A 15,804-nucleotide genomic window follows, 5' to 3' on the forward strand; every position below is an offset into this window, starting at 1 on the left:
TCCCTTTTCAATCAAAATAAAATATTTGAAAGGGTTGTGGCATATACTGTATGCAACATTTTAAGATTTCATCTTAGGTGTTTCCAACAATTTCATTATCTCCAGTGATCTTTGTTCAACTCTATATTGTTGTAAGACACTTGTTAACTAGTCTGCAGTGTAGTCCAGCCAGTGTAAAAGTTGGATTTCACTGATTTCGTAACCTTTGCAGAGTCAAATCACAAAATGATTGCAAAAGAAACAAAATTGTTGCAATACATTTAATAGTTAATTAATTAATTCTTCACATAATATGTTCAGTAACATGCTCTTACAAACTGATAATTTGGAAACTGACAACAGTCTGGTAATAGGCTTAGAATGCTGGTTTTGGCTGCAGTTGTTTGTCCACAATGGTACATCAGGCATCTGGCTCCCATCTGGGCTCTGCAGTTTTTCTGCAAGAAAAAGAGATTTCATAAGAAAAACAAAACATATTCTTGGGATTAATCTTTCCTCATCTGCTTTTAAGAGGAAACTCAGAGATACACATACAATTAATCAGGCACAATTTCATCAAAAAAGGTAAGAAAGGCTGTGAAAAGTGTTCACTGAAGGTTATCTAAGATTACTTACATGTTTTCATGCTTATATGAATTTAATATTCTGAGGGTCTTGTCATGTTACAATAAAGCCACTCGCTGTTCCATTGGGATGGACATGACATAGCTTTGTTGTACACTGTATACTTTACAAACACAAGAAAACATAATCCATGTAAATACATATGTAGATGTGATCTAAGGATGTACGTTTAATGAACACAAAGAGTTAAGTTGAAATATTTAATGGTACCTCTGGTAGTTTAATCTCCACATCAATGCTGTCTGTCCAGCCAGCAAGAACTGATGCAGACACTTCCTTCTCTGGATTTCTCTCATTTTTCTGGGAGAAGCCATAAAGTAATGCCACACCAGGGACGTAGCGTTCAATTCTAGAAAAGGCAGATTAAGCAAAAACAATTAGTTCCCTTATTCAGATGTGAAAAGTCGATATTCCTCAATAAATATTGTCACAATGGAAACATTGAAGTGAAATTTGTACCAGATGTAATCAGAGTAATCCACCCCCACAAATGACAGCAAATGAAACTAATAATGAAGACATGTGAATATCTTCATTATTAGAATCACACGGAAAATATTGTGCTGGAAAATGTATTTTGAAAGAGAAAAGGACATGATAAATCATTACAAAAGCACTGCATTGGCAGTGAAATTTCAAGATGGGAACATCACAATGTCAGGTTATTTTCTTAGCATATGGTAGAGACTGGTCTCCATATATCTGAATGGAAGAGGAATGATGAAATGTGCCAGTACTTTCTTGATGAGAATGCGAAGATGGAACATGTACTTGACAATGATATCAAGTACATAATCAATGAACTCTCAACTCAGAGGAAGAAAATAAAGCTGTGATAATGGCCCTGTCAATCCAGCAAAGATCAAATATGATGGTCAGAGTGAACACAAGATGGTTCCAGACCCTTCAAGAAGAAAATAAAATTTGTTTGGAAGAATGACCAAAAATCACACTAGAAAAATAAGTGTTAACATTTTTACTCTATATTCCTCAGATGCCATGAAGAAATTTTGCTTCATACAAATATCCTATAGATATCTGTGTAAGGCTCCGATGTCTATTGTCACATTATTCTAAATAATTTTTAAATCTGTTTTGACTTCTTTGTGTGGGTTGTTTGATTACTTACTTTGAAAGTGTATAGTGTGAATTTCATTCAGTACCCTCATTTTACATATATGTACTGAGAAACAGACTTTGTTCAATCCATTATTTTTCCTTCTCTGAGTCATACTGATTATGCATTCATCTTTACACAACATATTCTCTTTCTTTACTGATGCATTCCTTTAAAAATCACCTTTTGCCAAGCTCAGTCATGTACTCGGAAATCCTGCTCCATTTTACTTTGGCCTTGAGCTCGGGCTTGGAACCATTGACATATGTAGCAGCGGCTTCCATTGACATGTCATAGGCCTGACAATTATCGCCCCATGTGATGTGTGCCTACAACAAGGCAAGAAAGTGATAATGATAAAAAAATAATAAAAAAACTGCACAAACCAGGTAACATATTTTAAAATTTCAACAAATCAAAAGGTAAAAAGGATCCGTTTTTCTTTTTCTCTTACAAACCTTTGCCTTAGCATCCAGACTGGTATCAACACACATCTTCCAGTTGGTGTTTCCTTCAACTTGGGACACAATTAGTTGGGCATTTTTAATGTTTGCCTCAGGTGTATGGTACATAACTGCATCGTAACCCTCAGCCTTCTGGTTCTCACAAATGGCAAAAGCTTTGATGTTGAAGACGGCTTTAGTTGTTGAGTCCTGGGGATAAGAAATGAGTACAAAAACATGTAACTGCTGCTTGAGAGATGCAGAATATTCATCATTGTAAACACTAAAATTAACGTATGCTGCATGACACCTAGGCTGTGACATGTCATATAAATGCAAATAAAAAAGGTCAACCGAGGCCACTATTTTTTTAAATCATGGAGGAGGGAAAAGCACAGCTCAGATATTTTCCTTCATACGCTTTCTCAGCTTAAACATTAGAAGCCGTACTTCCAGAAGGATGGTGTGGTTTCTGTCTCTGTCTCTTTCAGATGAGTCTGAAGATAGATCAGTTTGCTGTGTTGCTTCCTGTAAACACAATTTTAGAACAGTTTGACAATTTGATGGGATCACCCACCAGAACAGGTGCTGGGATAATAACATCGCACGTGTTGCCAAATACCTTGGAAAGCCTCCTTACAGTCTCAAGCAGTTGGATTGCACTCATCGGATGTTTGCTGGGACCAACGTCAAGCTCAAAGTGGATTTTCTCAACAGCTTTTGTTGTCTGAGCTAATAGAAGTGCAGAGATTTCATTAGCATAGAGGGTTAAAAAATTGTCTCAAAATAACATAAATATAGTAGCACTAGATTTGTTTTCGTGGAGATGATAGCTTGGATGATAGCTTTGACAAATCCAGTAAGAATCTATTTTAAAGATAAAAGGAAAAGTCAAATATTGTTTTGATTGACGTATAGTTTGGTTGCTAAGGTGAAGCATGTTGCAAGCTGAGAGGAAGAGGAATAGGTCGTTTCCTGTGGAGAATATCAGGGTTTCTTTCATATTCAATCCAGAAAATGCTTTCAAGGGAAGACCCCAAGAACCCATGTTACCACATGCTTTACGTTATTCTAAGAATGTAGTTGCTGTTGTATTCTTGCACCAAAAGGCAAGGATGCTCAGAAGTCTTCTGTTTGAAGCCCAAGTCAAATCTTAAGTCTTTTGCTCAAGACAGTATCAAATCTAAAGTCTCTATGAATGATATTTTTTCAACAAATCCAATGATCTTCATTCAGGTCACTTTTTAGTTACCAAATTTAGTTGTAAGGCTCTAAATTCAAATAACCACCTCTTACAATGAAGGATAAGGAACGCCATTTCTGAACGTGGAACATGTTGAACCTTGAAGCAGCAGCAGAAGGCCACACTGGGTGTCTTTCCTGTCAGCTAAGAACAGAAGACTGAAATTTCAAGTCGCAGAGGCTCACCAAATTTACAGACACTGTTTTAAGTCGATCCACATTCTATGCTGAGTCAATCTTTACAGAGTTGTGAGGGTGCCAGAGGCTCCTTCCAGTGCTAAACCGGAGAGAAGCATGGTACGAACAACAGCGCTAACAGCTGTACCACTTCTTGTTGAATTTATACCACAGAGAAATAAAGCAGTTCTGTGGGCAGATTGGGGTTTATATGAAAGATGTGCCTACTGAAATGACCCGTGGTGTATATTACTACATAAAAACTTTTGATATAGTTTTACAAAGACATGCTCATCTTTTGTTTAACATCAACATTTTATTATTTGCTTAAGGGACTCTTAGTAAGGTTTCTATTAGCTGCAAAAATTAAATCATTGTTCTTCTTAGCAAGACCTATACTTAAAAATACTGAACATGCTAGATTCTATAATTGGCTGCACAGATGACTACCACATGACAAAAACTGGCAAATTGCTTATTAAACAACAATTCAAATATCAAACTTCTTGATTTCTAACTTTCTGGAGCTCCTAGCTTCTCTGGATTACCAAGCCTTGCTTGTGTGTAAACAAGAGTGTAGATTTTTTTCAGCTCCAACTTTTATTTCAGGTTTCCTCTATAATGTAATTACTTCAAAATAACTTATTGGCAGAGCCTCTGCCAACAAGTGTTCTTTGTTAATTCTTGTAAAATGTTTCTGATGATTTAAGCTTCTGCATCATTCCTCCTCCCACGGGGAGCAGAGTTGCATGAATGTGATACAATATTTTATCATTTGGAACATGAATACAGAGATCAAACAGAAAAACAAAAGAAGTGCATTATTTTATCTAGCTATTGATAAACATCAATGATGTTCCCCAAACTATATTTGTATTTTTAAAAACACTTACACACAACAAAAATCTTGCATACCTGGAATTATTCTGAATGCCATGCTGCTGCATCCAAGGAAATAGTACAGTGGGTACTCCTCGTGGTAATACTGCCGTTTTAAATCGTACTCCATGCAGAAACCCACTCCGTACATGTTGTATTCATAGCACATTTTGGAAGTAGGATGCCAGATGTAGGGTTTTAATACCTGCTAGAGCAAAAAATCAATCAATCAATCTGCACAACATGAATCTGTTTGTACTGATATGAATGATTCTTTTATCAATGAATGTATCTGCTGTGACTCAAAACCGTACGTCAGGACTGGGAACGTCAGAGGGGGACATCATCGGAGTCATTTTGCCTGCATCTGGCTCTTCAATGTTCCTGGACGCTGCATACAAATCTGATCTGTTTAAAACAATGTAAAAGATTTACTTCAGGATGGTGATAAAAAATGTTTTGGATAAGCAAATGTTGATTGAATTTCAAGTTTTGCATCGCAAGACAATTATAATGCAAAATATAACCAATGGAATTTGTAAATCAAGTCATAATTATGGTTTATAATAATAACCCCTGTGTAAAAAAAAAGTTATTTTGCTTACATTATTAAATTCAGTCAATAATTTTATCATCATGCAAAATTACCTAATTGAAAGAAGTTCAATTTCCTCTTTGCTAGGGGGGAAATCAAGCTCAAATTTCTTTTCTGGCATATTTATCTTGGCAGATAACTTCCATGGTACAGCTAAGGGCCTCTTAATCTTTAACTCTGAGCCACTCTGGAAGAACTTGGTGTTGGTCCCATAGAAAACCCAAAAGTCCTTGGTGGAACTGAAAAAAAAAAGACATTTAACATAACATAATGTAAGAATAAGTGTCAACAACTATAGCATTGTTTAATGTAAAAACAAAGTATGTACACCTTGACATGTCTGACATTAATGTGACCAAGACTGTCAAATTTTGGCTCACTAAAGCAGCTAATTATGGCTAACTTAAAGAAATGTTTCTATTTATTTAATATTAAATAGTTACAAACTTGTGCAATTTTCAGTTAATTCTACATGAATGTGCCATGAGGTCTGACTTTCAGCAGTAACAAGTCAGTTTTATTGTGTGTGAAACAGAAAACTTTAAGAGTGAGACGATTTGGCTTAAACAAGGAATTTCCGAGGTTTTCAGCAGCAGAGCTGACACCTGGAACAAGCTGAGAAAGTATTACAGAACAATTTATGATAGGATTCAATTTCACTTAGGATGTGCATTTACTTTTCAATTTGTTATGTAATGACCCTCGCTCCTAAAAAGTTAATAAGTACATAAATAAATAATGAACTGCTTGCCAAGGTGATATTTTGAATCCCCTTTGGGAATGTGAGAAAAGTTACTCAAAGTAATTATTGACTAGGGACGAAAAAAAAAAATCCCCAAATCCCACTAATTAATGTCTATAGGATCTAATATGAAGTCTATTACAGAATTTATGCTGAACATACATACATTCTGAGCATTTTTGTGAAAGTGTTTGTTTAGAAACACATTGACAACACACAGGTACAAGCATACCTCATATGAAGTGCTGCCATTTTTGTTTTACTTTAAGCATAATTACCCAGCGTATCCATCCGTTTCCACTGTAGTTTCAGAATTCAAGAGCTGCGCAATGCTTTCAGTGAGAGGGGGATTAACTGTGACTTTAGCTAGAAAAAAAAATAGGTTATTGGAAGTGTTAAGATTATTTTAAAATTCTAGTTATTTCTGTCATTCAAGCATCACATAATGGTTTTATCATTACTTTTATTTTCTCACCTTTAAAGTTGCATGCAGTGATTGTATTATAGTATTTGCTGATCTCCACCGGGAGGCCCAGGGATGTGGCTTCGAAGTAACGAGCCTCCAAGACCAAAAATGCCCGTGTGTAGTCCCATGAGATTCCTCTCTGTAAGCTCTCCATCAGAGCCCACAAAGGACTTGATTTTCCTGCAGCACGACTGAAGGCCTGAAACAACAAAAAGAATCGCAAGGCTTGTCGACTTCACCATCTATTAAATTTTTTTTCATAAATTACAACGAGACAAATTATGGGTCGGCTCTGTTTCTTACATTGATGATGTTTCGGAGGGTGTCTTTGCTCAAGTCAGCGAAGAACCACTCTTGCCCTGTAATACGTGAATAAACTGAAATGACTGGTTTATTATTGTCCAGCCTCTCCCACCGTTGAAGCTGAAAATGAAAAAGAGTATTGATTACCACATGTAAAAACACACACACACTTAAAATGTGATTTTTGAACTATCTGCCGCCAAAAATTGTAGAAAATTCTATCCTGCTAATTAAAAAAAACAACACAAACAACAAAGCTTGGCAAAAAAATTATATGCAGCCATATATTTGAATAGTTATTGATAGTGTCAAACTTGAATGGGATTGCTGTGTTTCACCTGCTGAAGTAATGACATGCTTAAAATGACAGGAGAATGGATGAAGCTGTTAATTAACAACACAATTAACTAGATAATTATTATGTCTTGTGTGACTGCTGTTATTTTCATTATCTGTGAAGTTCAGAAGAGGTTTTCTGATTGCAGAAGAAAAACCTTCGTACACAACCTCCTGACCTTGCCAGGTTCTTGGGAAGCAAATTAGCAGTGTTCAGAAAGGCGCTATGAGGCTGTTTGGTACCAGCAAAAACTCATGATTCTGATTTTCATTATAACTTCTTATTTCCCTCTTACATTCAAGTTAAATGATAGAACTTAGAATATATTTGAACCTACAGGTTCTTACTCACTTTCAGACCTAAATTCAGTTGAATAAGTACTTTAGCTGTTCTTTTACTTGCAAATTTTTACAGATATCATACTGAACAGGAAGTTTTTATTGTTCAGACTGATATTGAAAAGTACTGAGATTGATTTGTAAACAATAGTATACATTTACTATGTTGCTCTACTTCACTACTCTATCTAAGTGTGTGTTTCGTGGGAAACTGCCTGATATGTCACTCACCACTCTGTAAATAGCCATAAGGTCACTCATACTAAAGTCTCCTTTAAATCCAGGAATGCTATCTCCAAACAGTTCCTTTAATCCATCTGCACGGATACCCAACTACGTGACAGGAAAGACAGAAGATTGCTTTTTTTCTTTTGAGAGAAATGTCCAATCATAATGCATATATGTGCAGTTATGCTTAATACTTTACCTCCAGTAATTCAATAATTCGACCAATGATGTGAATTTTCTCACTTGACACAAGCTCTGAGGGAATGATGTTACTTGCATTTCTTAGCATGAATAATTCAGATGTCACCCCAGTTAGCCATCTATCTGGATTGAAAAAAAAAATATACATCTTCAGGAAAGGTTTTTGAAATGACTTTTTAACAAAAGTGTCACTGTCATTTTCCAACATACCATCGAACCAGTCTGCATGCTTTGCTTTGCTGCAAAAATAACTGAGACGGCCAAATCTGGGCGCAAGGATTTTCACAGCCAAGCTGGAGGCAATCGAACTATTGGAAAGATAAAAAAAAAAAAAAAACATTTAACATAAAATTTCCAATCAAACAACAAGCTTAATTTATTGATCAACTCACAGAAAGTGATTGTCTGGAGTCCTGGAGCTGGCGAGATCATGCAAGTAAGAGTACGCAAAACTTGCAACCTGCAGGTCTGTTTCTTCTAGCAGACGAGCTGTCACGGTGGACACAAGAGCCATCGAAGGCTTAGTCCTTAGAAGGATCTTGAAGGCATGCATGCGAACCTCAGATGGAACGTGCTTCTGCAGAAATATGGTCAGGGTGACGTCTTGGACCTGAAAGGAAAAATTACTTTTAAAATGAATTACTTAATGACAAAGCTACCACAAACTTATTAAGACAGAGAGTTTTTGTTCCATTGTTGTGTTAGGGATACTTTTAGTTTTGTTTTCATTGAGCAGTACATCAGGGGTCGGTACGATTCGACGTGCTGTTTTGTGCTCCAGAAAATTTCCAGATGCATATGGACTCTCACTGCGAAGGTGGGGATAAAATAAAACACCTACTGTGGCAACATACTGGTACGATGACAAATGTGATGCACTGGTATCTCTCATGCTTGTTGCAAGTGGAGACGTTTTCCCATTCCCCATTAAATAGACCTTGTGATGTGACACCAGTAGCTCCACCCTAACTATATTGTACCTTTGTCTTATGGAGAACTGATGGAGGCCCTGGAATGATGCGATTCAGGTCACATGAAATAAGTAGACTTTGCTATAATTTTTTATTTTTTTTCTTGGGATTTGGTATAATGCTTGTATCCAAGGTCTCTTTTTTTGTCATGATCCCAATGGGATCCTAATGGGAAGGCATTAATCGGAAGGGATTATGGGTTGGTTAATAAAGTTCATAGCTGTCATAAGAAAACTTTTTTAGCATGATTTTTGTGCACGATACTCTTTCCATTTTCAGATGACAGATTGAAAAGCATTCCATGAAATACTCAAAATTTAGAATTTTGTTTCATTACCAAACATAATTTCTGTCGCATTTGGTTTGTCGCTTGCTCTAAATACTTCACTAAATAAGTGTATTCATACTAAGATTAGATTACATTTTGAATCCATTTTGTAATTTCCTTTGGCCTGCAGGAAGATTTGTTGTCTAGACTGAAGATTAAAGCATTCTATTCTATTCTATTCTATTCTATTCTATTCTATTCTATTCTATTCTATTCTATTCTATACCATGTCACGCAGATGATTTTCTAAGGCATTTGGATTTCACCAGATATGTTATGTTATGTTATGTTATGTTATGTTCTTACACCGTGAGGGTCTCTGGTCGACATGAGTCTCATCGCCTGGACAGCTTCAGTCTGCACCCAAAGAGGCAGATCCACAGGAGTGACAGCCACTCCAGGAATGAAACGCATGATGGTTTTCATGCTCCCAGGGTGCCCTGCATTTCCCAGAGCTTTCAGAGCGAGAAGCATTTCTTCTTTGTTGCCACTCCTCAGAGCCTCTGTCGCCATGTCCATCAGGGGCTAGTGCAAATGTAACACACGATTGGCTTATGGTTTTCAGATGGTTATCATTCACTTTCAAATTTCAGAAAAAGAAAAGGTGCTAATGTTACTAATGTTGCTAAGCCTTAATGAAGCTCTCTTCACTTATCATAGGATAAATATTTGTATCTACTTATGATGTGTATTTCCAAATTAATTTTGATTCCTTATGCATTTTGTACCTGAGCAGCAGTAACTAGACATGGCACATAATATACACAGTACTTGTTCACCAGGGAGCCATAGGATAGTGCCACAGTGTGCCACAGATAGGTGTTAGATTTACTGAATGGCAGCTTAAGGAAGACCTGCAAAATAGAGAAAGAAGGACATTTTTACATGAACTTTTTCAGAATGTTTATAGTTGATTTAAAGAGTATTAAGTTCTAAGAACATTCTAACAGCTTTACTCACTTTAGCCATTTCAATAAGGTTAGGTGTGACCTGAAGATGATGAAAAGCCATTAAGATGGTATGCATGGCTTCAAAAGGAGTCAAATCGTTTGCTTTAAATCTGGTCTCCATGAAATTCAGAACTCTGACATCGGCAGCTTCAACGACTGAGTCCAAAAACCAACGCCTGGAAAGTACAATTATTATAATTTGAACAAGTCAATACTTACAGTGAAGTCTGACTTAAAATTGAGAATTTTTACATTAATTCATAAATGGAGAAAACTGTCCAACTTCATTTTAGTGTACGGATATGATACTGATATTTTGTTTGGATGACAAGACAAATGCATGGTGACAGGAAGCATACTGTTATCATAAAAATGGCGTAGAACAGGAAGTTTACTTTGAAGCCACTTTGGGCTTCAAAGGAAATCAAAAGTGGCTGTGATGTGAGTTTGATGTTATAAAATATTGTTGTGCATTAACTATTCACCTATCTTTTCCCTGTTTGGCTGTATATCCATAATTGGTTAGCAGAAAAAAAACTGATTCAACAGAGAAACCTAAACATCCTCTCCCCAGAGAAACTGAAGTATCCCAAGGTGTTCTGCCAGCAAGAATTTTAGGACCATCTATTGGTTATTTGGCCCTGAGTGAAACATGCACTAGATACATCCTAATTAGAACCATGAACTATCTCACGTTCCTTCCCTTTGATACAGAGAAACAGGAATTCTACTACAAGCCCCCTCTGAAGAAGCAGATCATATCTCTAATGCAGAAAGCAACCTTCTCATGGAGGAAGCTAATTTCTAATGCTTGTATCCAAGGTCTCTTTTTTTGTCATGATCCTAATTTCTAGACCATAGGTGAGGTTTAGAATGTGAACTGACTGGTAAATCAGGAGAGTTTATATTTAGCTGAGCTGTTCTGGATTACTCCAGACAAGTTCTCAAAAGGATAATCCATCGCCTGCTCCTTCTTGCCATTACATATGTACAAGACACCCATACACTTAATCTTTGAGGTTTAATAATCTTGATAAATAGCAGGCCATAAAGGCAGACAGATGTTACCGGGATTAGGAAGACTGGGATGCCCTCCTGAGGCCTAGTGGGAGAATTTGCTAGAGAGCGATTGATGATTGAGCCATGGCCACTGAGGTGCAGCCAGATTCTAGACACATGAGGGAAGTTCCCTCCAGGTGGGCTAACCATCCAGGAAGGAAGGTTCATGACTGAGTGTCATATGAGTTTGGTGGCAGACATGGGCCTAAGCATGTTGATTCTTGGCATCATACTCTGACTTTGGTGGAATTGTCTATTGCTGTTCTATAAAAGATTAAGCTTGTGCTTGTACAACATGCTCACCTATACTTGGGATTTTCAGCTAATTGCTTCCACATGTTTTCCAGTCCTTCATAGGGTATCACTCGCATGAGATGGTACAGCTTCATAGAGTCCTCAGTGGTGGCATTATCAACATGACCAGTATTTGCCTCACTCAAGCGCTTGATCAATTCCATAGCCTGTAAAAGGACATAGAAGTTATATTTTGTGCAGTTGATAAAAAAAAAAAAGCTGTAAAATGTGACTTTATTGACTTTGCATAATACAGAACCAAGCATATCACCTTTGGTACTGGGTTATCTAGGTTCTGCATCATCATTGGAATATTAATATTCACATCCTCAAACTTGTAGACAATGTTGCCTTTGATTTCCATTGGTCCATATGTTCTTGCTCTGTGTGTGTCGTTCACGCTAAGCAGCACCAAGTCCTTCCTGCCAGAGTAAATTTTTAGTACATTATATTTATATTGCAGATATTTTTAAAAAAATATCTCTCTGCACCTACATTGCTTCCATCTTAAAACTGCCACCCTTCACATTGAAAGCACTGAAGTGCTGTTCCTCAAACCCGTGAGCTGTGGTGATGAGACCTCCCTCTGGTGTTGGCTTGATGGTGTAATTATACTTCATGTTTGAAAAGACAGATTCTCCTCTCTAGATTGATGTAACAAAGAGAATCGAGCAGAGCTGACACAGACCCATTTGACTTACAACTGCAAAGAAGGTTAAAATGAGAAAACAATAAAAAAAACCTCTTTGGATAGTTGGTCCGCCTTAGCAGTTGCCATTCCTCTGTTCATTGCTGCCTTTTCCTTGCAGTTTGTCACATCCACAACCTTAGTGATGATCCAATCCTTGGTCTCCTCATTTTCTTCAATAGCATAGTTACTCTCACAATTGCCATGGATTCCAATCTGCACACAAAATCAAAATCTCTGACATCAATTAGACCATTACCCATCATCAGTTGAATAGAGTTAATCATTTCAAAATGGTTTACCTCTTTCAGCTCATAGATGTTCTGTGTAGTCTTCACAGTCAGCTGGAAAAAACTAAGTATACCTCTAATAATGTTGACGACAGTAGTGGAAACCTTAGCAGATGCACGGATGTCACTAACGTGTCCTTTGGTATACATAAACATGAACGGTTGGGCAAGCTCAGAAGTAAGACGTTTGGTAACTTTTGGGGAGGGTACAAAGTCATCTTTGCCTTCAAAGCCATTGTACTCAGCAAATGCCAACTCGGAAACCTTTGAACCAAAATCAAACAAGAAAGTCTGTTATGTTTGGATCACATGCATGAGCAACGACAACAAGAAAAGTGCCACTATGATAATATTGATGAGAAATCTGTAGCCTAAAATGTGAAATGGCATCCATCCATAACAAGAATAAACCTGAGCATCTTTCTAGTACATGCCCACAATCATCACACCATACATATTGCTGATTCAAACATAAAAAAGAAAAGCAATTTCTAAAATGACTATTGGGTTTCTAAAGAGGTATGGGAATTGGGAAGACCAGCAACCTAAACACAGACACGCATTCCCCTTAATTAGTCGACTAACTACTGCTTTTCAGAGAACATAAATCTCTGTAAAGCTATCCAAGCACTAGTAGCCTATTGTACGCTTTATTATTAACCACACTGCTATATCCTTGCTTAAGTTGGCTGTGCTATAGGCATCAAAATAAGCAAAAAAAAAGTCAAAAAGTAGCCAAAGTCCAAAGGAAGACAAATTACTTGAACTATTGTGAATTTAATATATTTAACTTAACATATCCATCCATCCATCCATCCATATATTGTATCACCCCACTTATCCAATACCAGACCATTACCTATGTTGTCTTTCTCTCTCACCTGAAGTAGGAATTGTTGTGGGGATGCACCGGTGATTGTGGCCTTGCAGGTAATTCTGACCCCAGACTCTGCCAGGTTTGTCTTCCCAAGTCCAAATTTTACCTCTCCTTCATATTTGTACTCATAGGTTTTCTTTGGGTCCAGGGAGATATCTGGAATATGTTTTATAACATTCTTATTCCTTAAACACTTTGTGAAATTTGTATAATACAATTTGATACAAAAAAAAAAAAGACTCACCGTATCGTAGGTTTTGGCTTGCTGAAAGGTTAAAATTGAAACAAACAAAATTTTAATTTTTGTAAAGAAAACTGTCACACAATGCTGATTTTAGGTCAGCATGCTGTGTACAATGAAAGAGCCTGAAGAATGAAGTGTTAGGGATTTGTCAAGTTATTTTCTACAGGATGCAAAAAATACATTGAATAAATACATATAATACTAAATACCTAAATGCATATCCCTTGAAGTAAAATCAGTATTAAATATTTATCTGCTTTAAATGATAAGGAATTTAGCCCTTCCTTACTTTATCTTCTACAAATATGTATTTTTTTTAGAAGTTTGAACTTGTCATTTAAATGAGGAAATTCTGAATTCATACTAAGCATAGGAATTACATGAAGAATTGACTATATTTTAGCTGTAACACCATCACATAAATTATCTGACAATCCAGCCACATTGTTTAAATTAGTGAATGAAAACCTACTAGCCAAAGCCGCAAGGCAGCAGAGAAGTAGACCTCGCATGGTGAGAGAGGAGTGGAGACCGTTTCACCTGGCTCTTTAAATAAGTGCAGCAGTTTCATTGCACATTCAGCCTTGAGGACAGATCACATGCATGGATAACCGACTTTGGGTAAACATTTGTTTTCTGATGTTAGGTCACATCGGCCTGTGACATTGTCAGAGTGACACGAACAGCAGATCAAAGACTGTGGTCACCGAACTTTCTTTTTTTTTTTTTTTTTTTACAAGGTAATAACTATTCCAAAGGTAACATAGAATTAAATAAATTGCACATCTGGGGGGGAGATTAATAGCAGCTAGCACTCAAACCATCACAAGGTTTCCAAAGTAAAGCTCTCTCTGCAAAACAGTAACAATTTTCAAAAGTCAAAGGGCAATGCTTTCTTATTCCATAAAGTAAAAATCTTTTGTTAGATTAATGCGGTGATCACATGCTTTACAGAAAATGACAAAAAAAAAAGCCTTTCACCTACTTTTAGTACATGTCTTAATCAAAAATCCTCTTTCAAAACTATTTCATCAAACAAGCAATGCTGTGGCTCTTTTCTCTTAATGCCGGCTTTGAAAACCTTGGCTTCAAGAGCTCCCAAAAATGCACCTCAATAAAATTTATTTTCAGGGTGATGAAATCAAGCAGCAATCATGACAAATGTTTAGTCTTGCTCACTTTCAGAATGGCATTCTGTCAAAGCAACACTATTGTGTAATCATGTTCAAACAACTACCTGGGTTATCAAAGCCTTTTCTTTCTCAGGCATCCTTTTAAGTCATCAACTTGTGTCACGTTCTATTTTAACCCTTCCTGTTATGTTCGTTTCTGAGGTACAGCATTAATGTTCGTGGGTCAATTTGACCCGTGGAGTGTTTAATCATGCAGTAGAGTCAGAAATCAAAAAAGTCTTCCACAACATTTTTGTATCTGATAATTAACTCCAATACTAACCATTTAAATCAAATATTTGTGCAATGATGTTTTTTTTTTATTTTTTTATTTCTCGCAAATAAAGAATCAATGACGACAACTTACTCATTTGGACATAAAAAATGGAATTTAAATTCTTTTAGAATAATTTCTTTGAAATTGATCTTTTGTAAATTTCTTTATGTTACATTATGATTTTTTTTTTTAATGGGTGATCTTTATAATTGAACTTGAGACACATATACTGTTCAGGGTCAAATTGACCTGCTGATTAAAATCAAGATAAATGAGTCATACAGAGAGTATTTATGTTTTCCCTCCACTTCTGCTGAGTGTCCACTCAGTGTGGGTGGAGTTTAGCCTCGGGAACAGAAAAGATTCCCGTCAAAAATTGTCTGAACATCTTTTCTCGCAGTTTCCTAATGAAGTAAAGAGAATAGTGAGAAAGTGGGTTTGTGTGTGTGTATGTGTGTATGTGTGTGTGTTTGGTGAAATATGGTCCATAGCTGCAAGGAAACATATAGAATTGGACGTTTTTTGATCTTCACCTGGTCAAATTGACCCGGACAGTATCTATGTAATATGTAGACGCAGGGTGGGTTACAAATGTGTAAAATGAATACATTTTCAATTTATATGTAGAGTGCTCCTATTAAGACAAATAGAAAAAGTTTCATGCCAAAAATAAAATACTTCCAACTTTTTTAAAAAAAAATTTAAACTTTAAAACGAGCCAATTTGACCTGCAACATAACAGGAGGGTTAATATTAGCCAGAAGAGGGCGCTGAGAGCAGATTTTTGACGCATGTAGACTGAGAACCAAGAAGAGCATGTATATTATTTAACTTTGCTTTAGTGACAAATGACACTTCAATGCATCATACCAAAAGATACCCTTATAAAAAAAAGAGAACACACAGATTAAGATGAACCCGAAAATTAAAGCTCTTCTGAGCCTCTATATTCTTATAGATGG

At 36.5% G+C, this 15,804-nt stretch overlaps 1 protein-coding gene across 1 annotated transcript; it reads right to left on the bottom strand.

Annotated features, from left to right (window-relative positions):
* Positions 1-615: 615 nt before the first annotated feature.
* vtg3 (vitellogenin 3, phosvitinless) lies at positions 616-14,066 on the bottom strand. The gene is made up of 27 exons (XM_008408102.2): positions 13,866-14,066; positions 13,394-13,414; positions 13,154-13,305; positions 12,285-12,536; positions 12,037-12,198; positions 11,790-11,938; positions 11,566-11,716; positions 11,304-11,461; positions 9,952-10,117; positions 9,720-9,845; positions 9,298-9,516; positions 8,085-8,302; positions 7,903-8,000; positions 7,691-7,815; positions 7,495-7,596; positions 6,589-6,708; positions 6,295-6,484; positions 6,098-6,185; positions 5,131-5,316; positions 4,797-4,890; positions 4,519-4,687; positions 2,807-2,916; positions 2,635-2,712; positions 2,200-2,394; positions 1,925-2,070; positions 835-973; positions 616-727 (listed from the first exon to the last, which is right to left on the bottom strand). The coding sequence occupies exons 1-27, from the start codon at positions 13,903-13,905 to the stop codon at positions 638-640; spliced, it is 3,744 nt and encodes a 1,247-aa protein (XP_008406324.1). The 5' UTR covers positions 13,906-14,066; the 3' UTR covers positions 616-637.
* Positions 14,067-15,804: the final 1,738 nt, after the last annotated feature.

The sequence above is a fragment of the Poecilia reticulata genome, chromosome 4 (genome assembly GCF_904066995.2).
Source record: "Poecilia reticulata chromosome 4, P_reticulata-male-v2, whole genome shotgun sequence".
NCBI lineage: Eukaryota > Metazoa > Chordata > Actinopteri > Cyprinodontiformes > Poeciliidae > Poecilia > Poecilia reticulata.